Raw genomic sequence first — 25,663 nt, 5'->3', positions numbered from 1 at the left:
TGGTCATGTGAAAGACCAAGTGAAAAGGAGAAGACAACAATACAAATTAATCCAATTTCCCTCCTCAAATCTGGACTTGTTGCTCAATGACAACGAACATCTCTTTTGGAGTTTCATTTCTTCTTTTAAAAACCAACAGTTAGCACGCACTCCTGCTGTACGAAATGGCTGCTGCATAGCACCCAGGAAGTAGCTGCATTTTAACAGTTGGTGAGTGATACCCTGTACAGTTTTTTACCTACGCTGCACTTCCCTAAGTCAGCAGGGATTCACCCAAACAGGAAGTTGGCGGATATTTTCAGTGAGGCGTGTCCCTCCCTTAGGAATTCTACTAGAAGAGGCTGCCTGCGAGATAATGAGCCAGTGCATTCCACAGACAATTTAGCCATTGCCGTTCCTGGCCAGTGGGTCTTGCAATTTGGAGTGGAGCAGCCTGGGTTATCGAGTAAAGCCTGCAGAAGCCAATATAACTCAATATTGAATCAACAGGTAGATTTAGATTATTACTGTTGCAACAGAACACAGCCTAATGACTGTACCCAGGACGAGAGGAACAAAACTATAAAGGCCAACTAACAAGATGCACCCATAAATATCCACATGCTATGTAAAAAAAGAGGCCTAAGGCGAACTCTTAGATTGTGGTGGGTTGAAAGAGTATGAATTTAATAGCAAAGCAGCATGTAACCTGATTGTTAGGAGGACTCAGTTATGATACTGATACTGAATATGATACAGTATCATCTAGAGTGCAGGGCCCCATTGTGCTTATCACTGTACACATAGATGCTGAGAGTCCAAGCCTGCCCCACAGAGCTTACAGACTGAAGAGACAAGCCGAAGAATGGGACAGGAAGTACTCCGAACCCCATAGAAATAGAGAATTCATGCATGGTGAGGTTAAGTCACTTGACCAAGTTCACCCAGGAAGTCCATGGTAAATCTGTAAATCCATGGTAAATCTGTAAATCTTATGTCCAGAGCATTCCTTCCTCTGAAATCCAAAATCTTTAATTTAAAATAATTTATTATTATTATGGAAAATTCATCAACCCCATGACAGGGGTCCTTGGCCATACAGACCCAAATATTCAGTACCATTCATTTTGGGAGCCTCATTTTCTGACTTAAGTAGTCACTCTCGATTTGAGCCACTCCAAATTACTGGACATGTTTGAAACCAGAAGCCATGTTGTATAAACTGTGGATCTTCCATCACTATCCAATCACGCACCAGCACCTCTGGCATGATTCCAAATTTACGCTTCATGCAGTACTTGTACTGAAGCCTGTGAAAGTTCCTTGCATGCAATAACAGTGGAATCAGGTCCTGTGAGAGTATGATGGGGAGTGCAGCACTGAAAGAGTTAAAAAATATTCCAGGAATCCCCATGTAAATATTCTTAGGGATCTCCTTAGAAAAAGTATTTATTCTATACCTCTCAACTGATTCAAAATCCAACAGCTGACAATAACTTCCTAGCAGCTGTGTGTGTGTGTGTGTGTGTGTGTGTTCTTGATGCAGAACAATCTTTTTTTTTTTTTTACACACATCCTTAGGACCAACACCATCAATCTTCACAGTGGCCAGGTGGTGTCCCTAAAGGTATGCATCTTGAGTGGCACAACAGAACTCAGCACATAAGGGCCAAGACCACTCAATCCCAATGACGCTATGCATTTTGACGTTGTACTTGTTCAAAACAGCAGCGGCAACCACAAAGTTTCCACAATAAATATACCAGCGAAGTAACAGCTGCACCCAGGATCGGAGCCACTAACCTCTGCAACTGGGACCAGGCACTGTGACATCCACACTCAATAAGAGACTAACATCTGGCAGAGTTCGGTGCCCTGGTTGGTTTAAAGTAATGGAGAAGGGCGCACTACCTACATATTTACAAATTTTTATTAAAGCTAACATTAAAATTATATAATACACAGGTTGAGAAAAAGTGTCTGTACATCTGGGTATAGTGCTTGGATTATCCACAAATACAAAGTTTGTTTTTAAAATTCATATGGTACAGATAGTACACAATCAGCAATAATGCTGATTTGGGGGAATACATTTAAGAATAAAGTTTAGATATTAGCAGCCAAGTATTCGGGTACGTCACTCATGAAAAGTTGTACAGTTGGTTGTGGAAAGCACAATATATCAATGCCTGAAGATTGTCCCTCAGGCATTGTGAATTAGGGTAAGTCTACACTTCAAATGCTCCAGGCATCAGCCTCTGCAGAGACAGGGAGGAGCGAGTAACTTCTCCAACCAAACCAGCCAATGAAGGGTGCAGAGGACGTAACCAAAAGCAGGGGGCTGGCTTCCCGAAGGAAAAGCATCGGCGAACAAGTGGGTGTGGGTGGGTAGGCAAAGCAGAGCAACCCAGCACCAGCGTTCAGGACCCCCCCAACAGCTATGGCAGCGGAGGGCCAGGCGATCAGGTGAGGGCTTTTAACTTCGGCTCCTCTCTGGGACTGGTCCGGAGACCCTTTGGGGAGAGCGCAGCCTGCCTGCCTTTCACTTTCGTTTCTGTTCGCTACGGCCTTGCCTGCTCTGGGGTGGAGCAGGGACCCTGGAAACGCACTGATCCGAGACAACAGCGACGGGGGGCTTTGGGGCAAGGGACCCAGAGAGCTGGAGCGCCCAGCGGCCCCCTCCATGGGACGTTCTCATCATTACCCCTTTGCTCCTCCGATCAAGACACACATCCTCTAGGCTGGGGCCGTAACAACGAGCCAGGCATTCGCTTCCTTCAGGGCTCGCCTGGGGAAGCAGTGGACGCGCACCAGGGTCAATTGCGCACAGAGCAGCCCAAAGTTTTCCCCACGGGGAGCATGTTTCAGCCTCATGTAGCCGGGCTTTGGTGTTAGCTTGACTAGGAAGTGGGAGAGGTGAGTGGGCCACAGGAGTGAGTGATCTAGCTGAGTCCCCCCCCCCCCCCCGTGATAAATGCACCCAAAAGATATGGGGCTAGATCCACTGCTGGTGTAAATCAGTGTAACTCCATTGAAATATGTGACTTACAGCTGGGTTGACCAGACAGCAAGTGTGAAAAATTGGGATGGGGGTAGTGGGTAATAGGAACCTATATAAGCAAAAGACCCCAAAATCGGGACTGTCCCTATAAAATCGGGACATCTGGTCACCCTACTTACAGCAGCAAAGGTTCTGGGATTTTTCTCTTTCCCTCCCATGAGCAAGGACTGCGCTGTGTGTGTGTGTGTTTGTCCTAGTGTTTTAGCTGGTTGGCTGGGTTAGAGAATTGGGCTGTGAGTTTTCCCCTGAAGTGGCTGAGACTATCTTCTAAGAGTGAGTTCCAGATCTGTGCCCGGTCTCAGAAGAAGCTTTGTCTCTTGCATACTTGAGTTTCACTCTGAAGGCTGACACAGCTCTGTCATTTCAGTGGGATGTAGGGTAAGCCTACACTTTAAATGGACTTACACTAGAAGGACATGGAAACCACCCGAGGACAGATGCCTTCTTTGGATAATCATGTTCTATAGAGGTGACTTCAGTGTGCTTCCCTCTCTTTGTCATCACTTCAGCCTTTCCAGGATTCAGATTCATTCAGCTACTCTTCATCCAGGTGCTGATCTTAACCTTGGGATGGCAAAGAAATAGCCGGTTCTGTGAATAGCTGGTTCTGTGCTATCAGCAGTACTCAATAGATGTAACCACTGAGCTGAGACTTGTTGCTTTTCAAGTGTTGACCATGAAACTATAGAATTACCTTACTTCCATTAACGTATTATTTGGCTCCCAATTTTGCTTATATTAAAGGCAGTTTTTCTTGTGTGTTCAGTTTCTAATATAATAATTTTTAAATGGATCCTTCAAACAGTGAGAAACTTTCTCACTTTGTGGACAAGCATAGTGATTCTATAACACAGAAGTTATTAAGACATACAAAATGTCAATGTTATTGCACAGGCTAATAAGAAACTGATTTGCTACACATTTCCAGTGCTGATCAATTTTTTCAGACAGATTTTACACCCCCCAAACCAGATGTCAGCATGGAAATGCAAATGAAGGCTTTTGGTGGCGCATCTTGAGCAGTATGTCTATAATTTGAGGTCATTTGTGATCTTGAAACTATTTCCCAATAAAGAATGGATATTAAGTGGCATCATAACGGAATTGCGTAGGAGTATCCATCAAGCTAAGTGTGTCATATTGTTTTGCAACCTAGGTTCAGTAGTCTGCTAAATAAAATCATATCTTGGCATATGAAATGCACAGCTACATTAGTTCATGCCTTCTCAATTATAAAGCATATTCTAGACTGGTATGGCCAGGGTGCTTTAAAGGAGAAAAAATGTCTCTGTCCAAATTAGGCACAGTGGCTGAGATTTACAAAAGTCAATGCATAACTTAGTTACTCAAACCCTGATTTAGCTACCTAAATAAGTGGCCTGATTTTCAAAAGTGCCGAGCACAAAGCACATCAACGTTTCCATAAATTCCAAAGAAGCCATAAAATGTCTTTAGAGCAAAAAGATTCTTCTTGCGATTTCTCTACATATGCCCTTCAGCATTGCTCCAGTTCTCTCGTATCTCCATGTGCACTTCCCCATTGCCATCTTTCTACATGTTTATTCCTAAACTCTCAGATGATCTGTTTTCTTTTGCTTTTTTGATCAGAGTTTCCAGCCAGAGTTATGGAGCTGTTGATCAGATGTCTCATGCCTCTGCTGAAGGATATTTTGGTATGAAAACCCCTAGCAATCAATGATTCTCATGACATTGATGTTTGCTTTGCTGGCTGAGTCAGTTCTTGTATGTCAGTCTTTGACAAGGAGCTCAGAATGGACCCAATCTAGGGTTGCCAACTTTCTAATTGCACAAAACTGAACACCCTTGCCCCACCCCTTACCTCGCCCTTTCCCGAGAGGCCCCGCCCCTTCCCCAAGGTCCCGTCCCCCACTCACTCCATCCCCCTCCCTCTGTCGCTTGCTTTCTCCCACCCGCAGTCACTTTTACTGGGGTGGGGCAGGGGGTTGGGGTGTGGGAGGGGGTGAGGGCTCTGGCTTCGGTTGTGACTCTGGGGTGGGGCTGTGGATGAGGGGTTTGGGGTGCAGGAGGGGGCTCTGGGCTGGGGCCGAGGGGTTCGGAGTGTGGGAGGAGGTTCTGAACTGGGGCAAGGGGTTTGGGCGCAGGAGGGGATTCGTGGTGTGGGCTCTGGGAGGGAATTTGGATGTGGGGGGGGCCTCAGGGCTGGGACAGGGAATTGGCATGTAGGGTGTGGGCTCAAGCCAGGTGGCGCTTACCTCAGGCAGCTCCCGGTCTGCGGCACAGCGGGGCTAAAGCAAGCTCTGTACCTGGCTCTGCACAGCTTCCGGAAATGGCCAGCATGTTCTTGCGGCCCCTAAGTGCAAGAGTGATCAGGGAAGCTCTGTGCGCTGCCCCCACCCCAAGCGGTGGCTCAGCAGCTCCCATTGGCCCGGGAACTGCAGCCAATGGGAGCTGCAGGGGCGGCATCCATGGGCGTGGAGCTGCCCGGCCGCCCCTGTGCATAGGAGCAGGGCTGGACGTGCCGGCTGCTTCTGGGAGCCGTGCAGAGCCAGGTAGGGAGCCTGCCAGCCCTGTAGTGCCACCAACCGGACCTTTAACAGCCCGGTGAGTGGTGCTGACTGGAGCTGCCAGGGTCCCTTTTCAACCGGGTGTTCCCAATCCTGCACTCCTTACTTGAAGTCAGTGGGAATTTTGACTCCACAGAAGGAGTCATGAAGAGATTAATGCACAAATTGCATTGTCCTCTTAAATGCAAATTTCTTCCCATTTTTGTGAATAAACACCAACATCTACTTAGTTAATGGGAAGCAGCATAAAGTCATTTACATTCTTTCCTGCTGACTGAGTTGTGTTTGTGGTTCAGCAATTAAAATGCTTGCAATTAAACAATTGCAAACTGAACCACTCTGCTGAAATTCAGAATGAGAGAGTGCAAGAGACTTTCATTTCTTCACAAGAGCTCAGTTCTCTGGTCATAAGGATCTATTTATTTTCTTTCCCTCATCTTCAGTTCCTGCTTATGGTAGAAAACAAAGATAGGCATGGCTTCCTCTAGAGCAGTGCTTCTCAAGCTATCTGATGTGGGGGACCGGCAATTTTTTCCCCAATGTGCCAGGGACCGGTGCCATATTATTATCCTATTTGACGCTCTTATGAGGAAACTCACCGCGGACCGGCAGCCGATGGCTCGCGGACCGGCACCGGTCCGCGGACCACCACTTTGAGAAGCGCTGCTCTAGAGTTCCTCAGTGTCACTCCTGAAACAGTCTTGCTGCTTCTGAGTAACATGAGTCATAGTTTGCTATAGGTGGATTCAAACAGGCTCTGAGTCCTCCTTAAATGTCAATTTCAGCTCCCGACATTCAGATTTCATCAGCCTGCACTGGTAAGCGTTGATTCAAATCTCTGTCCAAAACTTTACTGAAAGTTTTGGTTGGATTAAAAAGAAAAAGTGCTCAGATAATATTTTCCCCTGAGTTTACTTAATCTCTGTGCTTTCTCATTCTGTCTTAAGCCATAAGCAAAAGTAATGAAATACCACAGGAGAGGCTTTTGTAGTACTTCCATTGCAGTAAGAATCAAACAGAATCACGGATTTTCTTATAAGCTTTTCAGGCCTATTTTGCAGACTCTTATTTCGAAGAGAGTCAAGCAGACATCTCGATTCATAGGTGTTTATCCTGGCCACACCTCAAACCTTATGGAAGTTTACTCATCAGTAGTCTCCATGTGCATGACAGAGGTCACCCATTGCTACCATTTTTACGGCAAAACTTCCTGGCATATCTCAAACACTTATTTGATTAAAGACCAGCAGTCTGATTCACCTCACCAGTTTTACGCTTGTGTAGCTCTGATGTGACTGGGAGGAGAATTGGGCCCAATAGAAAGCATTCTGTATACCCTAGTTGGTTCATTGCATGTTTGAGTGAGGAGGTTATGACAACTTTCTATTGCTAAACTCTTTATGCCGTAGGTGCCATTGTTCCTGATGACATTACCAGTGGAGAAGAACCGTCTGCTCCCCCTGCTGAGCCCATGGACGATGTCTCTGGCTATGAAGGCACAGCTCTGGGTGATGGTGGTTAGTACATAAACCCACAGACTATTCTTTTTCCTGAGACTGTCTATCTCTTTGAAAGGAAGTCAGTGTAGAGCATTTTGTGCCAGTTGATTGACACTGTATTTTCTATATTCCTGAATGTAATCTTATTATCTGAGGCATTTTCCCAAATGATAGGGTGGGAGAGAGATTCCATTGGGATCAAGCCGCTGCCAAGAGTTGCGAGTTACCCCCACCTGTGCCACAACCCTCTACCCCTGCTGTGCCACACAGTTGTCTCTCTATCTCTGCTGAACCATCCAATGAATTTACCCCTGATTTCTCTCTTTTTCTCTAAAAGATCAGTTTTCCTCTGATATTTTGTGTGTGTCCTGTGCTGGTCAGAGGCCATTCATTAGAACAAGACAGAAACTGGTGATTTTGGCCTTATTTCAAAAGCAGACAGGAATTGAAGGACAAGTAGCAAATTAATGTGTCTTTCTAAACCTGTAAAATACCAACTTCTGCCTTTTTGTTTCTCGCAGGAGGAAAAGGTTTACCTCCTCCATCAGATCTGGTGACTGATCATGGAGGTGGGCCCCCTCCAGCCCAAACAGAGTGGAAGTAAGATGTGCTTTCAAATGTAATGATGATGATTAAGCGTTATCTTGCATCCTTTGCAAACTAAGCACAATCAACACCGCTGATGAGAGGGTGGCAGCCAACTGGCACACTGCACACAAGAGAGCAAAGGGAATTTTTTGGCCAATGACATGGGGTCAGACACTGCTCTTATCAATGGTAGTATGGGAGCTTTAGACCTTCCCCATTTTCAGTTCTCCCAGCCCACATGTAAGTGCCTACCTTACACATCAAGATATGTGTGCACAAAGCCATGATCAGTATATGCTGCTCAGTAGATAAGCATGCACTTAGCCACGGGTGAGCAAATTCAGGGATTTTACATGCACACATCTGAGGTGCACAATAGGCATGCATTTTCACATTCTCAAATACTGTACATGCTGACCTGATGGTTGAAAATCAGGTGCCAGTTTCCATGAAATTCTGACAGGACCTCACTTGTTAATGTTGCATCCTAAACATCTCTCATCCTAAACTGCCTCTCTACTTGGGAGAGATGAAGGCTTGAGTTACCCTGGCTGGGATTTGACTCACTAAGAGAGTTTAGGTTTTTCCAAACCTGTCATCTTATCCAGCATTTTTCTGTCAGTGCAGTGGAGTGCTATGTAAATTAGGGAGAGACCTTTTATGGGAGAATGTGTGATGCTGTGATGTCTTCTGAAAGGGGTAGGGTGGATGTTCAGTGTACAGCGAAATTGCTCTGAAAATTGAAAGCCAATTTCAAACCGGTCCACGCTTTCTTATCTCTTTCTGGTAGCATTCCTGCTGTTTCAGAAGATGCAGCCAAAGAAGCTTTTATACAGTACGCAGCCAGTAAGTGCTGCTACAGCTCGGCCCCTGCCAAGGAAATGGTGTTTCGGACTCTGCAGCCATTCAACACCTACAGAGTATGTTCATCTTTTGCAGCCCAACTTACTTTCACAGAAGTCAATGGAGTTTGTCTACTAACTTCAGCGGGAGCTGGGCATTTCACTGGGATCAAACAGCTGCCAAGCTTTGCAAATTACCCTTACTCACACAATAGCCCCCTTACTGAGAAATTCCCATTGGGATGGTGTGGCTAGCTTCAGTTTGGAATTATGTTTGCACATTCTAAACATCTGGGGAATCATAAAGGAAAGTAATCTTTAGAATGACAGCAAAGAGCTACTTCCACTTTGTAGCTTTTCAATGATTGCTTGGTTTAGAATCTGGAAAATGTAGGTTCATAATTTGATTCCATTGCTATGGACCTTTTTGCCAGAGTCAAGTCTTTTAAAAATATATATTCCATTTTGATCCCTGATCCAAATAGGGTAAGGACCTGAGTAAAAAGGTCAGCAGTCAGTCTACATAGGTAGCCACCACTACTAGAACCAATGCAGTTGCACCATTGGTAGTGAACAGTGGGAGATATCCTGAAAAACTGACAGCATAGGCAATGTCAGAGAGAGAAACAACTTTTGGATATAGCCATTGTTAATTAATAGGACCAATCACTGAATTCCAAACAACAGCAAATATTCCATGGCGACTTGTCCTCTAAAAACCCATAGATAGATAGCGTTAGCTTAGGTGAAACTAAAGTGAAGAGCAGAAGTATGTGGGAATAGAAGAGAGGGAGGGCATATGAGGAAAATAGCCAAATGAGAAGGTAAATAAAGAAGAAGCGAATGACTGAAACAAAAAGAAATAGGGAAATTAAATAGAGCAGGTGTAGGTTGGGAACTGCTGGTATAGAGCAAATATGTGGCCTGATCAAAAGACCAGTGATAACAATGGAAAGTCTCCTGTTGATTTTGATGGACTTTGGCTCAGGCTCATAATACAGCATTCTATGAAGATATCACCTCACCCTGTCAACAGTGAGATTGGTCATTATTTTGGCTACTGTGAATTTACTCTTACACTCCAGATTGCAGTCCCAATTGGGTTTTTGTATACACTGCATTGAATGCCCAATCACTCCCACTCTGGGGTTGTTATAGGTTTTTGTTTTATGTTAATTAATTATTTTTTAGTATCGGCTAGAGACCTTCACTGAATCCAGATCATCTGATTGGAAGACAACACCTTACAAGGGTAAGTAGGATTCTGATGTCAAGTAAGAATCTTGTGTGATCGGCCTCTTCTATGATACAGGTCTAACTGTTGTGTTGTGCATTTCTGCCAAAAGCTAATGAAAAATGTCAGAAATGCACTCAGCTGCCGAACTGCAGTTATTAAAAACAAAATAAAACACATGCCCGGATAAAAAGACTGTGACAATTTTTAAGCACAATAAGCCAGTTGATTTATGAATATGGTATGTGATTTATGTAGTTTGAAAGTTGAAATAAACTAGATCCTTGAAGGAAACGTTCTAACTCCATAAGAACGTGAACGTTCTGGTGTGTACTGGAGCTTACTGAGGACTTCGTGCCTAATTCATAGTTTTTATGTAAATGGGGGGAACACTCCAGTCCATTGTAAGGCAAATGTTATAGAAACTAGGTGACAGCCAACATTTCAGAGTTATTAGGAGTTGGCAGACCAGAAGAGATTTGTGTTCTGGTAGCCTTCAAGCAACATGTCATATAGAGTTGGTTGAAATTTTTCAAAGCAAAAATTTTTGTTGAAAAATGGCCTTTTTTTAAAAAATGGAAAATTTTGCCCCCCCCCCCCCCAAATCTTAAATAAAATTTCTGGTTTATTCATTTAACTGGGAATGAATCATTTTCAGTTTTCATTTTTTCCCCAGTTTTCGTTTTTCCCTTTTCCTCCTCTTTTTGACAGGCAAAAGAAAAAAAGAAAGGAATGGAGGGGGAAAAAAAAAGGGGAAAAATAGGGGTGAGGGCTGATGGAGAAAAAAAATGGCCGGGGAAGGGGGAGCAAAGACTTAAGCCCTGAAAATTCTTGATTTTATGAAAAATTTCAAACGAACAATAATCATTCCTTTTTGCAACTTGCAAAATGGGTGACTGAAAATTTCAAGATATTTTGCAACCTTTTTTTTGACTGACTCTAGTGATCATGGAGGGATTTTGTTTTGCAGGTTTGTCAAACTGGTGTGGAGTGATTCTATTCCTCCTGAGGGAAGCAGAGCAAAAAAGGGATTTTATTTGACTGTCTCTTAGCTTCGGGATTTGTTTTTCTTTTTCATAACCACTGCCCATTCCATTCATTGGGGACATGAAGCCAAGATTTATTGAACGCAATTGCTTTGTAACTAATAAGTTCCTGATTCTGCAAACACTTAGGCATTTGCTTAACTTTGCTAACCTTGATTTCAAATGGGACTACTCATAGTAGTAAAGATAAGCATGCAGAAAAGTGTTTTCAGGATTAGAACTCACAAGAAGTGTTTTTCACTGAATTTGGGAAACAACGATTTTTGTAATCTTAATTTCTCAGAGGAAATTTGACTATGCTGCATTAACACCATTTTGGTTGAATATTTTAGCTGGATTTGTTTGTGTTTGCAAAATACTCTATAACATTTTCCTTTTTGGAAAGAAATTATGGTTGGTAAACAATGGAACTCTTTGACATAAAAGTGGTATTTATTTTAGTTAATCACGTTAACTGGGATCAACATAACAGTTACAGGTGTGGCATGATTTAATTGCAGGTGTCAGGAAATACCTGGTGTTTGTACTCAATACAGTTTTGTCTCTGCTTCAGGTGAATTTGTTGACTCTTTTTTGCTTGGGCCAGCTCCTTTGCCATGGACTATACAAGTGGAAGTCCCTACCATGTTCACAGACCACATAACCAGAGTCAAAGTGCCTCACACGTCTTCATTAAAGGTATTATAATCATAGAATCATAGAATTGTAGGACTGGAAGGGACCTCGATAGGTCATCTAGTCCAGTCCCCTGCACTCAAGGCAGGATTAAGTATTATCAGACCATCCCTAGCAGGTGTTTGTCTAACCTGCTCTTAAAAATCTCCAATGATGGAGATTCCACATCCTCCCTAGGCAATTTATTCCAGTGCTTAACTAATAATAGATCACCTCATCCTGCGCTTTGGTGAGTTTACATGTAGATAAATACATATATTTAAAAATGAACGAGTCCGTGTAACAGGGTGCTCCACTCACTTTTAGGATGGCGCCTTCTCCTGGTCACTGTGGGAATAGCTCGCGAAGCCCACGCTCCTTCCTGCAGTTGCATGCCATCCTCTGCCTCCCTCTCTGGGTCTGTGGCCCTTCTCTTGCTCCACGAGCTGCTGCTGCCTCTTCATGACCTGGCCCTTTGGCCAGGTCACAAAATGGTTTCCCTTCCACAGTTGGAAAATCTTTCCTTGCCAGCAGTCCTACGCAGTCTTCCTGTTCACTGCCTTGTAGTGCCACTCCCTCAGTGGCTGGCAGGGGAACCCGGGCCCACCCTCTACTCCGGGTTTTACTTCAGGGATCCTCTATCCAGCAGTCAAGTTTTGTTCCGTCTTAGACCTTACTGCCTTTCCCTGAGCCCGGTCCTACCTTCCTGTCTTCTCCGATCACTGGTTTGCCAGCCCAAACACACCTCCCTTCTCCTGGGGAGTGACTGCAGACTTTCCCATCAGCCCTTTTCTGCTGCCAATTTCCTGCCTTTATAGCCCCAACCCAGCTTGTTCCTCCCCAACTGTATTCCTTCACTCAGTCCAGGAATTCCTTAGCCACCTGATTCTCTCAGCCATGGCCTGTTGGGTTAATTAGCCCCATTTTTAATCTTCATTAACCCTTTCAGGGCAAGTGTGGGGTGAACACCCCATTGCAGACCGGTATTTTTCTATGGCAGGGGTCGGCAACCTTTGGCACGCGGCTCGCCAGGGTAAGCACCCTGGTGGGCCGGGCTGGTTTGTTTACCTGCCGCATCTGCAGGTTCGGCCGATCGTGGCTCCCACTGGCCACGGTTCGCCATCCCAGGTCAATCGGGGCTGCGGGAAGCTGCGGGCCGAGGGATGTGCTGGCTGCTGCTTCCCGCCGACCCCATTGGCCTGGAGCGGCGAACCACAGCCAGTGGGAGCCGCGATCGGCCGAACCTGCAGACGTGGCAGGTAAACAAACTGGCCCGGCCCACCAGGGTGCTTACCCAGGCAAGGCACGTGCCAAAGGTTGCCGACCCCTGTTCCATGGCATCTTCAGTCACATTCTGTCATTGTTTCTATCGATAGAAATGCACTGCAGAAACAAGCAGCTAGCCAAGAGATATTTTCTGATCTTTGGATGAGAGGTTAGGGGAAAGTCCTCTCAGCTCATGGCTGCTGATTGTACAGGTGGACGTTAAATTGTCGATATTCTCACAAGGAAACGGTGGGATTTACAAAAGCACTGTGTTGGCCTAGCTGTATTCTCACTGAAGCCAATGGGGTTTTTAACAGAGCCGTTCAATGGGAGCAGAGTGAGGCCGGTGCTAAGTGATTTGGAAAACGCCATCCTCCAAGAGAGAGACGTGAAAGCAGCTATCCCAAGCTATGTGCTGTTGCTCAACAAAATGGGTTCTAGGCTCTGATCCTGCAACCCTTATTCACGTGATTAATCCCCATTTGCCCAGTGACGTCAGTGGGAATACTAGCATGGGTAAGAATTACTCACATGAGTAAAGCTTAGTAAGAGTTGCAAGATCAAGCTTCTATCACCCAAGGAGGCATGACAGCTGTTTCTGAGTGCACAGCCACTGGGCCAGCAGTTAGCCCCATTTAGGGGACTATGCGTGTGACAGGAGAGCTGCTCTATAAAACCAGGGTCTGCTTTATTAGCAAGAGGCACTTTAAACTGTTAGGCAATACTCTGAATGTCGAAACAATGAATATTTCCCCCCCAGCTTTAAATAGCTGTGGGCCAAATCCTGAGGGGTGCTGCTATCCTGTCTCCACCGATGTTAATGCTCCTTGCAGGCATACAGCCCCACTCGGGATTTGGCCCTGTAGTGGGAAACATATGGACACTTATTCATGTTTTATGATGGAGGTCATTTTTGTGATTTGATACGGGGCCATTTGTATTTTTATGACACTGGCTGTTGGTGGGTATCTATCTTCAGCAGATACAACAGCAAAACAAAGTGAGTTAATATGCATTTTGTCTTCCTAATGAGCTGGTGTAAAATTTGAACGGTGCTCACAAAGTGCTGTATGCTCGCTAAAGCTGCAGTGTGCTAGGTGCTGAGATTCAGTTTGCAAAACTTTCTACTCTGAGCCCACATTTAAATACTATCTAGAAAGACAGACCTTATCTGCAGAGACATGGAGCATCCGCTCTTTCTGTTGACTCTGATTTGAATAGAAGATTAGACCCAATATGTTTCATTTCCCCCTGCAATCTACACACATATGCACTTGGGTCCCATTCGTGCACCACTCAAGTCAGTGGGAGTATTTTGCCATTGACTTTGGTGGTACAAGAGCAAACTTATAATGCAGTGGTACCCAAACTTTTCACCGTGTGCCCTTTCTAACCCCTGCCGTGTCCCCACCTCCAAGCCACGGTTGGGAGCAGGGTCGGGAGCGTGGCCACAGTTGGGGCCGGGGCTGATGCTGTGGCCAGAGTTGTGGCTGGGCCGAAAGCCAGGAGACAAGGCTGGGGCCAGGGCCGGCTCCAGGGTTTTGGCCGCCCCAAGCAGCCAAAACAAAACAAAACAAAAAAGCCGCGATCGCGATCTGCAGCACAATTTGGCGGAAGATCCTTCACTCCCAGGCGGAGTAAGGGACCGTCCGCCGAATTGCCGCCGAATACCTGGACCTGCCGCCCCTCTCCGGAGCGGCCGCCCCAAGCACCTGCTTGAGAAGCTAGTGCCTGGAGCCGGCCCTGGCTGGGGCTGCAGCTGAGGGATGGGAACCAGGGGCTGAGACCGGGAGCTCCAGATCATTTATGAATACATTGAGTAGGACTGGTCCCAATACAGACCCCTGGGGGACACCACTATTTACCCCTCTCTCCCTTCTGAAACATGACCATTTATTCCTACCCTTTGTTTCCTATCTTTTAACCAGTTACCAATCCATGAGAGGACCTTCCCTCTCATCCCATGACTGTTTACTTTGCTTAAGAGCCTTTGGTGAGGGACCTTGTCAAAGTCTTTATGAAAATCTAAATACACTATATCCACTGGATCCCCCTTGTCCACATGCCTGTTGACCCACTCAGAGAATTCTAGTAGATTGGTGAGGCATGATTTCCCTTTACAAAAACCATGTTGACTATTCCCCAACAAATTATGTTAATCTATGTATCTGACAATTTTGTTCTTTACTATAGTTTCAACCAGTTTCGCTAGTACTGAATTCAGGCTTATTGGCCTGTAAGTACCTGGGTCACCTCTGGAGCCTTTTTTAATAATTGGCGTCACATTAGCTATCTTTCAGGGAGGGATAGCTCAGTGGTTTGAGCATTGGCCGGCTAAATCCATGGTTATGAGTTCAATTCTTGAAGGGGCCACTTAGGGATCTGGGGCAAAATCAGTACTTGGTCCTGCTAGTAAAGGCTGGGGACTGGACTCAATGACCCTTCAGGATCCCTTTCAGTTCTATGAGGTAGGTATATCTCCATATATTATTTGGTTCAGAAGCTGATTTAACTGATAGGTTACAGACTACAGCTAGTAGTCCTGAAATTTCACATTTGAGTTCCTTCAGAATTCTTGGGTGAATACCATCTGGTCCTGGTGACTTATTACTGTTTAGTTTATCAATTTGTTCCAAAACCTCCTCTAATGACACCTCTGTCTGGGACAGTTCCTCAGATTTGTCACCTAAAAAGAATGGCTCAGGTTTGGGAATCTCCCTCACATCCTCAACCATGAAGACCGATGCAAAGAATTCATTTAGTTTCTCTGCAACTGCCTTATCATCCCTGAGTGCTCCTTTAGCATCTCGATTGTCTAGTGGCCCCACTGGTTGTTTAGCAGGCTTCCTGCTTCTGATGTATTTAAATTTTTTTTTGCTAATACTTTTTGAGTATCTGTCTAGCTGTTCTTCAGGTTCTTTTTTGGCCTTCCGAATTATATTTTTATACTTCTTTTGCCGGAGTTTTTGCTCCCCTGTCTTTGACCAGGTGGGGACATCCTCAGCCTCAGGGCGGCCCTAATTTGAACTGAGCTGTGTAAACCTGCTTCCCTAATGGGCTATTATGATAGCTGGGGCAGGGGAACACTGTAGCCACTTTCACTTCTCAAAGAATCCCCCTGATGCGCACTCTGCAGTGAGGGCTTCAGTGCGGAGTGGAGGGGAAGACACATAGAGCCAGTTATGTGAGTATTCTACCATCTGCAGGTTACTCCTACACCAGGAGACACCCCATGGCCCATTTAGGGTTCTTAGGACAATCATGAATCAAGCCCAATGTGAGTATATATGGAGTGTAAAAGCTAATATAACCATAGCTGATACTTACCACCTTTGTAAAGTGTTCTTAGATCTATGAGGGGAAAGTGCTATATAAGAGTGAGGTATTATTTCAGAGAGAGACAGATTGAACCTACAGGACTGTATACATTTGTTAAAGGTATGTGGCAGGTTTAAGAGCTTTTTTATATCAATATGAATTAGTTCTATCAAAATCCCAAATTATTTAATTAGAAGCAAGAGCGTTATTTGTTTTTTAACGTTTTTATTTCTATTTAAAATTGTTATCCAAATATGGAAGCATCACTTTCTGCTTCCCTTGAGCCGTTTTTTTGTGTTTTGTAAAATCACTGGTAGTTTGTGAGAAAAAGCCCTGTCTTTTGGGAAAGCAGTGCTACAGTCCAGGAAAAGAGATACTTTGGGACATTTTAATAGGGTGTGATTTAATAGATGTTTTTCTTTCCCTTCTGTAATAAGAAAGGAATTTTGAGAGAGTTATTTCACTTTAAATATCCGACCTCTTCCATCATTAAACCTTACTTCTTAAAGGTGGGGAGGAGTGAGAGGGGGGAAAATGGGCAATACACAGCCATGACGAAAGACCAAGAGCAAACTGAATAGGAGTCTAATATATGCTGTGATATGGAAGGTATTATTGTCTAATGGGTAAATCAAGTGAACTGGGGATCATTACGCCTGAGTGCTAGTCCCAGCTCTGACACAGTCTCACTTTGGGCAAGTTCCGCTCTGTGCCTCAGTTTACCTATCTGTTACAATAATCAATAAGTGCTTCATTGTAGTCAGGAATGTTTGAATTCCAGTTATCTCCTTATAGGGAAAGAAATGAACTGAGAGAGTCACAGGACATGGTATCCTAGTTTAATTTATTTGTGTGGGTATTTTCTTTGGAAGGGAAATTAGAATTTGTAAGCGAAGAATAGCTTGTAACTCACAGATGTAGCCCTGCCCGAAGAGACCTCCAGCATACAGACTGAGCATTCATGCTCTCACATAGACTGTTCCCTTCTTGCTTTTCTACCACCTGTGCTAATGCTGGTTTAGCATGAATTTTTGTCTACATTAAGGCTCTCACTAGTGCTACCACAGGGTGTAGTTGAACCAGTGTTATCACTGGTGACAGTTTCCCCTCCTAAAATTCAACATGGGCTGAGTGTTTTAGCCTTACTTCAAACAAATTATAGAAGTGCATACATGGGCTGTCATTCAAAATCACTCTCTCACGTGATTGGATGGACCTTGGGGACAGCTACTTTGCAAAACAAAAGACACACTGTTACTTAATGACTTCTCTCTCAATTCCACCTGTAGAAGGATGGTTGTAATTTGGCTGTAGGTAGCTGTAGAACTCTTTAAGAACTTTGAATGAAAGGCCTTATAAAAGTGCAAAGAATGAGGTTTCTCTAGAATGTTTCCACAAAAGAAGAAAAAAAAATTCCCATTGTCTTTTTTTTTTGGTGGGGGGAGGTACCAAGAGGCATTCAGATAGTAACATAAAGCGCTAAATTAAAGAAATGTCAAACCACTGGCTTCTTTTAAAATTTCTCTTTTGATTTAAGGGCTGCCACAATTGTCGATGTTCAGGTACAATTCGCTGCACAAAGTGTCATGGAAGAGGAAAGGTGAGTAGCCATGTCTAAGGGGATTCTTTGCTTAGGACTGAATTCGTTCTGGGGAAAGGTGTTGAAATAAGAACCAGGCAAAGATGCTGAAATCAAATAGCTTTGGGCAGTTAGAAGGGGAGTGAGATTGGCTGTGAAGAGTTCACAATTGTATTGTGCTCTGTTTTACAGCATTTATTGTTATTTATTATTTGTATTATCGTAGTGCCTAGGAGTCTCTGTCGTGGACCAGGACCCTATGGTGCTAGGCACTGTACAAACACAGAACAAAAGGACAGTTTCTGTCACAAAGAGCTCACAGATCTAAGCATCTCTCAAGCAGTTCATGGGACTAACTTGTGTAGTAAGGTGCTGAGTGCAATGGAGGTTTGTGGAGTAGGGCCCTTAAAGATTAATTTATGTTTATTAGGAGTGCTTTGGTCAAACACATTACAGGACTCAATACAGGGGTAACTGTGAAATTCTATGGCCTGTGTTATACAGATTAGAACAGGAGTCGGCAACCTTTCAGAAGTGGTGTGCCGAGTCTTCATTTATTCACTCTAATTTAAGGTTTTGCGTGCCAGTAATACATGTTAACGTTTTTAGAAGGTCTCATTCTATAAGTCTCTCTATATAACTAAACTATTGTTGTATGTAAAGTAAATAAGGTTTTTAAAATGTTTAAGAAGCTTCATTTAAAATTAAATTAAAATGAAGAGCCCCCCGGACCGGTGGCCAGGACCCGGGCAGTGTGAGTGCCACTGAAAATCAGCTCGCGTGCCACCTTCGGCACGCGTGCCATAGGTTTCCTACCCCTGGCTTAGAAGATCTAATGACCCCTTCTGGACTTAAAGATCTATGAGTCTATTAAACTTGTAATCTGTTTTCCATGTGAGGAAATGAAGGTTGCAACACCAGCAAAGTGCTCTGGCAAAGTATATATAGCTCTGAGTTTTCCATCTAATTAATGCAGGTACAGTGCTGGATTTGTCATGGGTCTGGGAATCAACTGAGTAAGGACAGGTGCACACACTGCAGAGGTTCTGGACGGAGCAGGTGAGTCAACACTCAAGGAGAAGCCAACCTGACAAGTCCATATTTTAATTAGAATCAGCCTCAAAACTGTGGCTTGTTGGCAGCAGGGGTGGAATAATGCTACATTCAGGGACAGTTCAAGGTCAGATTCTTAGGTGGGCTCAGCTAGCCAACGTAGCTGTACAAGTATTAATTGGTTTGTGAAAATGCCGCTCAGTGCTGGGTTGTGACTGCCCAGGATAATCAATGAAGTCCAGCTGTTGCTGTTGAAACTCCTGCTGGAATGAGCAAAATGTATTACTCAATCTGGGGCCGGGGCTGGCCCGGAGTTTTTTAGTGCACTCTTCAAAACTAGACCTGTAGAGTTCCATCCAGCTTCCTTTCCACCTATGAGTAAGCTCCTCTCTATTTCTTTGCATAGCACGGAGTTTCCCTCCACTGGTTACTTCCTGCCTGCAAGTCTCGTGTTGACACCCCTTGTCTGTTTGTGAAGATTTACTGCCTTCGATGGCTTCCCTAGGAAGCCATGAAATACTGGGGAAGCAATTCTTTCCAAGGCAGGAGGGTAGTTGGAGAGTTCAACCCAGCTGCAGCCTAGCTCTGGAAGAGCTCTTCTTCGAAATTCACAGCTGCGAATAGTGTCAGTCTGTTTTACTGAGATTATACCATCTCATTTTTCTGTGCGGGTGGCAGGGCCTCAATGGCAGAACCACTGTGTACTTGAAACTGAACCTTGTGCTTGGAGAACAATGTTTTCCCAGTGCTTTGGTGGCATCAGCTACCTAAGACATTGCAGTGAAGCTGTCTAGTTGCTGCTGGAAACACTCATAGAATCATGCTACGTGTGAATAAACTTGTGACTGGAAACAGAGAGTAGACTCCGTGGCTTACCCATACATATAAAATACCGGATTAGGACTCAATACTATAAATACTTACTAACAGGTAAAGTATTTACTACCAGGAGTCAATGGGTCAGTGAATTTATTGAAGTCATGTTCTTCAGTGAGACAACTCCTGGTAGTAGACATGATGGCAAATAGTAAGCATCAGCTGGACTGGATCTCCAATGTGATGCCAAATGAAGTGTGATGTGTATGTGTGCGTGCACACACACAGTGTATGTATCCGAAATCACTGTGGTAATAGTTTCTCACCATCCATTGTAATTATCATTTTTTGTCTACAGATGCAACAGTTGTTCTGGTTCAGGCCACAAAACCTGCATAACGTGTGCAGGAAAAGGACAGTTGCTGTACTACATTGAGCTTCAAGTCAAATGGCAAGTCTAATAAAACTTTAAATAATTATAGAGAAGCTCCTTCATCCTCACCGTGGTACATACAGGGTTAAATCGGCAATGTTCTGACAGGCTGGACTGTGATGTGCTGCTTTCCCCCAGGAAGGGGGCAGTTAGGATTTCAAGAACATTACCAGCTTCACAAAGTTGGGCTGTACACAAATCCATACCAGCTAATTATCATTTCAAAAAGTCTGTTGAAATTTACCAGAAAGCTCCAAAAGAGAGCAGCATCTTAAGAAGGATGTTGGAGGAGACAAGCTTCATGAAAATTTACAATAAACAGTGAAGTTGAAAGCTTAGTTGTGGCCCTTTACTAAGATAGGATCAAAGCTATGGGCTATGTCAGGAGCTCATCTCTCTGATGTTGTGCCAGCAACAAAGAAACATAGATTAGGACTGGACTCAGTATCACATCACTGGCTGTTTAATCATTGATGACTATTTAGGGAGGAGCCACAGTAGAGAATAGGAGAGTTATTCCCTGTTTATTTAATTAATGAGATCCTTGTTGTTCTACACTGCGTTTCATATGAAGGAGAAAAAATGTCCTTCCCTGATTCAATGACCAGGGTAGTACATGGAGTACCAGAAGGGGTGGTCTGACATGTGCCTTGCAGAACAGCAGTTTTACCTCTTGCTTTGTATCCTGTCCCCTTGCTAATCTACTGTAGTGCAGTATCTTCTTCGACTTTTCAGGCTCCAGATTGGGTTAGAATTCCCAGATTGTTTTACATTGGTCTGAATTAAACCCCTGTTGTCCTCTGTTGGCCCAGTCACTGACTTAAAAATGTTCAGCCATTGTTATTTTAATATTTGTAATTTTTAAAGGCATTTTATTTTAATATCACTTGATGGGCTTTGTAAGAGGATTGTTCCAAAGAACAAATATAAATAAACCATCTCAGCATTTCAGTTGGATCCATTACAACTGGAATTTGAATGCCAAAGTCTCAAAGTTTGCATTTTAGCATAGCATGCCTCCATATTATAATTAGAAAAGTACAAAGAATACCATGTGTTATGTTTAAAGCTCTACCACCAGGAACCTCAGTACAGATTGGAGAACTTATTTAACAACTCTGCCTTGTGGAGTTTTATGTTTTTGTAGCACAAGAAACACATAAAGAAGGGGCCCTCTAAAATCCATTTGAGTAAGGGGAGATACAATAGGTGGCAATATTTGTGTTCTTGTTCTTGTAGGAAGAACAACATTTTTGAATACGTGGCGGACCAGAGATCTGGGTTTCCTGCTGATCTCTTCAAGGAGGTCACTGGGCAGAAGATGTTTGTTGATGAACAGTCCATGGTAATGAAACTCTAGACTCTATCACCTCTTGAAATAGCAAAATGACAGGTCTGGAAACAGAACAACTCATATAGCCTGAGGTTGAGTTTACTAAGAATTTAAAGTATCAAAAGAAGAAAAAGACGTTTGAGAATACAGCACTCTGTTTTTCTGGTTACTAATATAACTAAATTAGTTAATTCTCAAATGTCATCTACAGTAGGATTTTCCTTTTTTAGTAAAAAAGTTATTGAAAAGACTCAGGGCCAATTGCTGGTTTGGGATATTTTGTGTGTGTATCAATTCACCTCTTTGGCTTGATGACCAGAGGTGCTGCTCACTGCAAATCCCAAATGAAGTCAATGGGAGTGAGAGATGTTCAACGTCTTTTACTATTCAGACCAGGGCAAAGTCCTGTAAATCCCTGCAACATGGATCTCATTATATTTCCCACAAAAATGGGCCAAATCTTCTGTTGGCATAAACTGGTGCAGTTCCATTTAAGCTGTGCTAATTAACACTAGCAGATAATGTCGTCCCATGTCTACATCTGTGGATTGAAAGCTGCACTTTCCCTGCATTTGGCCTGTCAGTCATATATCTGTTGGGCTAGCAGTGTATGGCTTATGGTCACTGGGCTCACGTAAATTCCCAGTGCTCACACGCAAAAAAATAAATTTAAAATATATTTAGTTACATGCAGTTTACATTAGAGATGGTCCCAAAGAAAAAACCCAGACCTAAACAGCATCCGGCTTTGTGATGTTGGAAATCCAGATCTAAATTTTGTAGCTTTGTTCCTCTCATGGTTACATATTTGCAGGAGCTTTTAAATAGCAAATATAAATGCAATGTCTTCTGATTTTCCTGGTGGCTAATCCTCTAGAGGTTCTCCAGGGACCAGGCACCCCTGCATAGCACCTATCATAGTTTGTTAATCTCAGACTGGTTCTGTGTTTGAACCCATGTCTGGGGCTTCTAGGATACAAATAATAATAATAGCAGCACTCGTGTTTGGGGTGGCTCGTGTTTGGAGTGTGTATTTCATAACACACTCCAAGTCCTTCTTAACCACCCACTTTTGGAGGAGCTACAAAATAGATGATACATATTGATTTCCTGCAGGGTATATTTGGAGTTGATTGCAGTGATTCTTGTAGATCCTGCCACGGAATCCACAATCAAGTGCAATTAGGTGACTACCCTGGAAATCCAGAGCATATTGCTTTTCAAGATTTAGCCCATAGGGTTTGTGTATAGTTTTTGCACCAGTGTAGATGGTGTAAGACATGGCTTGCACTAGTGTGACTAACCCCCTTTTGAGACCTAGCACAGACAGGCCTTTAGTTTTTAGCAAGTGCAACACAATTAGCTGATACCTAGTAGCAGTGAAGACTGCTGAAAAAGATACTAGGGAAGAATGCTTTTGTTTTCTTTACAACTGGCACAAAATGTCCTACAAAACTGTAAGGGTGCCTACAAAACCGTACTCACGCGAGTCGCTTTTCTTTATGCAAGCAATTCCATTGACCTCACTGGCCAGATCCTCGTTGATGTAAACTGGCATAGCTCCATTGATCTGTTCCACTGCTGTGAATAAAGATTACTCATGTGAGTGAGGGTTTGTCTCCACTGCGACACTCAGGAAAATTAATCTGAATTGACTATTGGTATGAATTTTAAATGGATTAGTTAAACTGCATTAAAGCTCTATCTGAATGCACCATAATTCAGAATTGAAGTGGCCTTAATTCACTCTGGAAGTGAATTAAACTAAACTGAATTACAGCCACTTTAATTCTGAATTATGGTGTCCACACAGAGGTTTAATGAAGTTTAACATTATCCACTTGAAATTCCCACCTTTAGTTAATTTAGATTAATTTGTCCCTGTGGAGACAAGTCCCGAGAGACCTCAGGACTGAGATGGGCCTGATATTTGGAAATAATTGTGATCTCCTTCCTATTTGTGTGTCTTAAATGTTTTCCATTTCTCCAGGTTTATCCTGTTGTGAATTTTCCTGATCCTTCCATAAGTCAGGCTTCCCAAAATGCTCTTGTGCAACATCACACTCAGTTTGCATCCACGTCTCGTGTACTGAGACAGGTGAGTGCACTGCAGCCCACATCTAATAAGAGGAGGCAAAGCAACTAGTTTGTGGACGTCAGACTGTAGCAGCTTAGCGTTTGTACAAGTCTCACTGTGCCCTTTTTTATTGGACCATTTGAAACAATTCTTCAAGCACCAAAGCAAAAGACTTTCCATTAGGTGGATAATGACTATTAACATTAAAGGGATTGGATTTTCTTAAGTGCCTGCATACCAAGACCTTTAAACATCTTTAAATTGATTTAGAATGGGGAGGGGGCAGGGGCGAGTGTAATAATAAAGAAAAATGCAATATTATTAGAAGTGAGCATAAGAGAACTGCCAGCGAGATAGAACATAGTACTGGGAGACAGGAACTCCTTGGGTTAGAATCTCAACTCTGCCATTGATTGCCTGTCGGTAGGTATGCTCACTTCTCCTCTATGTGCCTCGGTTTCCACACCTGTAAAATGGGACTTATCATGCTTTCTTACCCAGGGGTGTGGTGCGGATTAATTATTTAATGTTTACACTGGTCTTCAAACATGCAAAGTGCTATATAAAGTGCTTTTGAAAATTCCCCCAAGAGAGAGCTTACAAATCCTTCTGTATTGTATAGATTTAGCTTCATTATCCTTGTGTTTTCTGTCTCTCTCTTTCTTCCAGAGGCAAACTATTGAGCTGATTCCTCTGACTAAAGTGGAATACGAATGGCAAGGGAAACGGTATTCCTATTATGTGTATGGAGATGAAAATAGGGTGTATGCAGAGAACTACCCCCAAAAGTGCTGCTGCTCCATTATGTGACTGACTGATCACTTCTCAGAGTGCCAAAGACAATGGCTGTTGTCCAGAACCATATAAGGAAAGGATTCATCTAGTACTATTTTTGTTTTGTTTTGGTCAATAGAAGTTCATTGATTTGCATGTATGGGGCAGGCTGCCGCAGGAAGAAAACGGGGGAGCAAAAGGTTTATCAAGTTGATTATTCAGTTCCAGGACTGGATCCTGTGTATATGTCACAATCCCTGTGGGCCACTGGGAGTTTGCTGTGGCTCTCCCTGTCCCGCCCTTGCCACTAGTAGAATGCAAACTCAACTTTGGATTACAGTACCATTTAGTTTCTGCACTATGTGTGGGCCTCGCCTAATCTACTTTTACTCAGACTTCACTGGATCTCCTGGCGTTAATAAGGTCTACATTTTTATTAGTAAGGAAATACAAGGAAAACAGGTCCTAGATCTGTCTTCCATTATCATTAGTAGTAAAAATGATGTGACCCAACAGTCTGCTCTGTGTTACACTAGGGAAACCCACTGACTTCAGTGAAGTTGTATCAGTGTAAATCAAACCACATTTTGGACTGAAGATATTAACAGTGGTGTGGATAAAGGAGCGGTGGTTAGTACGTGGCTGCACTCCAGTAATGCTGACTACAAATTTCCCTTTGTTGTTTGTGGATTCTTTTATTTTTATCACAACTGAGAGTTCAGTGATAATATGGTACCGGGCACAAGTTGAAAACGTTTTGCTGTGAACCTTCAGAGTTTGTGACTAGCTCAGCAAACAGCAGATGGATGGTAGTGATGCATCTGACATTTTTAGAATGTCTGTCTCCACTGCAGTGCTTGGCTTGCTGGTTCAGCCATCAATAATCTTGTCTGTGTCAAACATAGAGGCGGCATTTTAACTCTTCTAATAGAATCTCCAACTGAAGATAAACAGAGAAGGAAATAGGACAAATTGTGGATATTTTTTAATTAAGCATATAGGGTCTGACCAAAAGCCTCTTGAAGTCAATGTGAATCTTTCCATGACTTCAGTGGATCAGGTCTATAATGCATATTGTTAATCACCCACTATCAAATTCTAATCTTTCTTGCTGCTGAGTTTTCAGCATGTTTGGATCGTACCTCATTTGCCATGTGACTGTGATACACACACACACATCTATAGTTTCTCTTTCTGTACAAATGTCATAGTAATACAAGATGACTAGGTAGTATTCCTGTTAAGAATAAATTTATCTGGGCATTTGTGCCAACAACACTATAGTATTAATGCCGAAGTGTTTACTTGCACGTGCTTGTCAAATCCAGTTTTTGTAGGTGAGATATAACCAGGGTGGACTGCATTGTTCTTTTAAATAGTTAAGTGGGATTTAGTGGTAGTGATAAGAGCTCCGGAGAAGCTATTTGTTCACATATCCACTGTAAGCAATGGAAGTTTAAGCATCCTCCTATTCTGCTAACACATTGTCAGTGTGCCCTAACCTTGACCTGGAGGGATCAACTCTGGGGCTAAGATGGTACCCAGCTGCCATACCACTCAGCCTT

General features: G+C 43.4%; 1 protein-coding gene across 2 annotated transcripts; it reads left to right on the top strand.

Annotated features, from left to right (window-relative positions):
* Positions 1–2,286: 2,286 nt before the first annotated feature.
* Positions 2,287–25,376, top strand: LOC101941084 (protein SSUH2 homolog). 2 transcript variants are annotated; one of them, XM_005288500.5, is made up of 13 exons: positions 2,287–2,445; positions 4,649–4,713; positions 6,996–7,103; positions 7,607–7,685; positions 8,464–8,593; positions 9,707–9,767; positions 11,349–11,473; positions 17,571–17,633; positions 18,589–18,671; positions 19,840–19,932; positions 21,154–21,259; positions 23,238–23,345; positions 23,994–25,376. In XM_005288500.5, exons 1-13 carry the CDS (start codon positions 2,420–2,422, stop codon positions 24,132–24,134), a joined length of 1,188 nt encoding a protein of 395 aa, XP_005288557.2. In that variant the 5' UTR covers positions 2,287–2,419; the 3' UTR covers positions 24,135–25,376. The 2 variants fall into 2 exon arrangements, with proteins under 2 accessions (XP_005288557.2, XP_065406910.1); XM_065550838.1 differs by lacking the exon at positions 2,287–2,445 and adding an exon at positions 2,817–2,895.
* Positions 25,377–25,663: the final 287 nt, after the last annotated feature.

Source organism: Chrysemys picta, chromosome 7, assembly GCF_011386835.1.
Source record: "Chrysemys picta bellii isolate R12L10 chromosome 7, ASM1138683v2, whole genome shotgun sequence".
Classification (NCBI taxonomy): Eukaryota; Metazoa; Chordata; order Testudines; family Emydidae; genus Chrysemys; species Chrysemys picta.
This window is presented reverse-complemented; position numbering and strand designations above follow the sequence as displayed.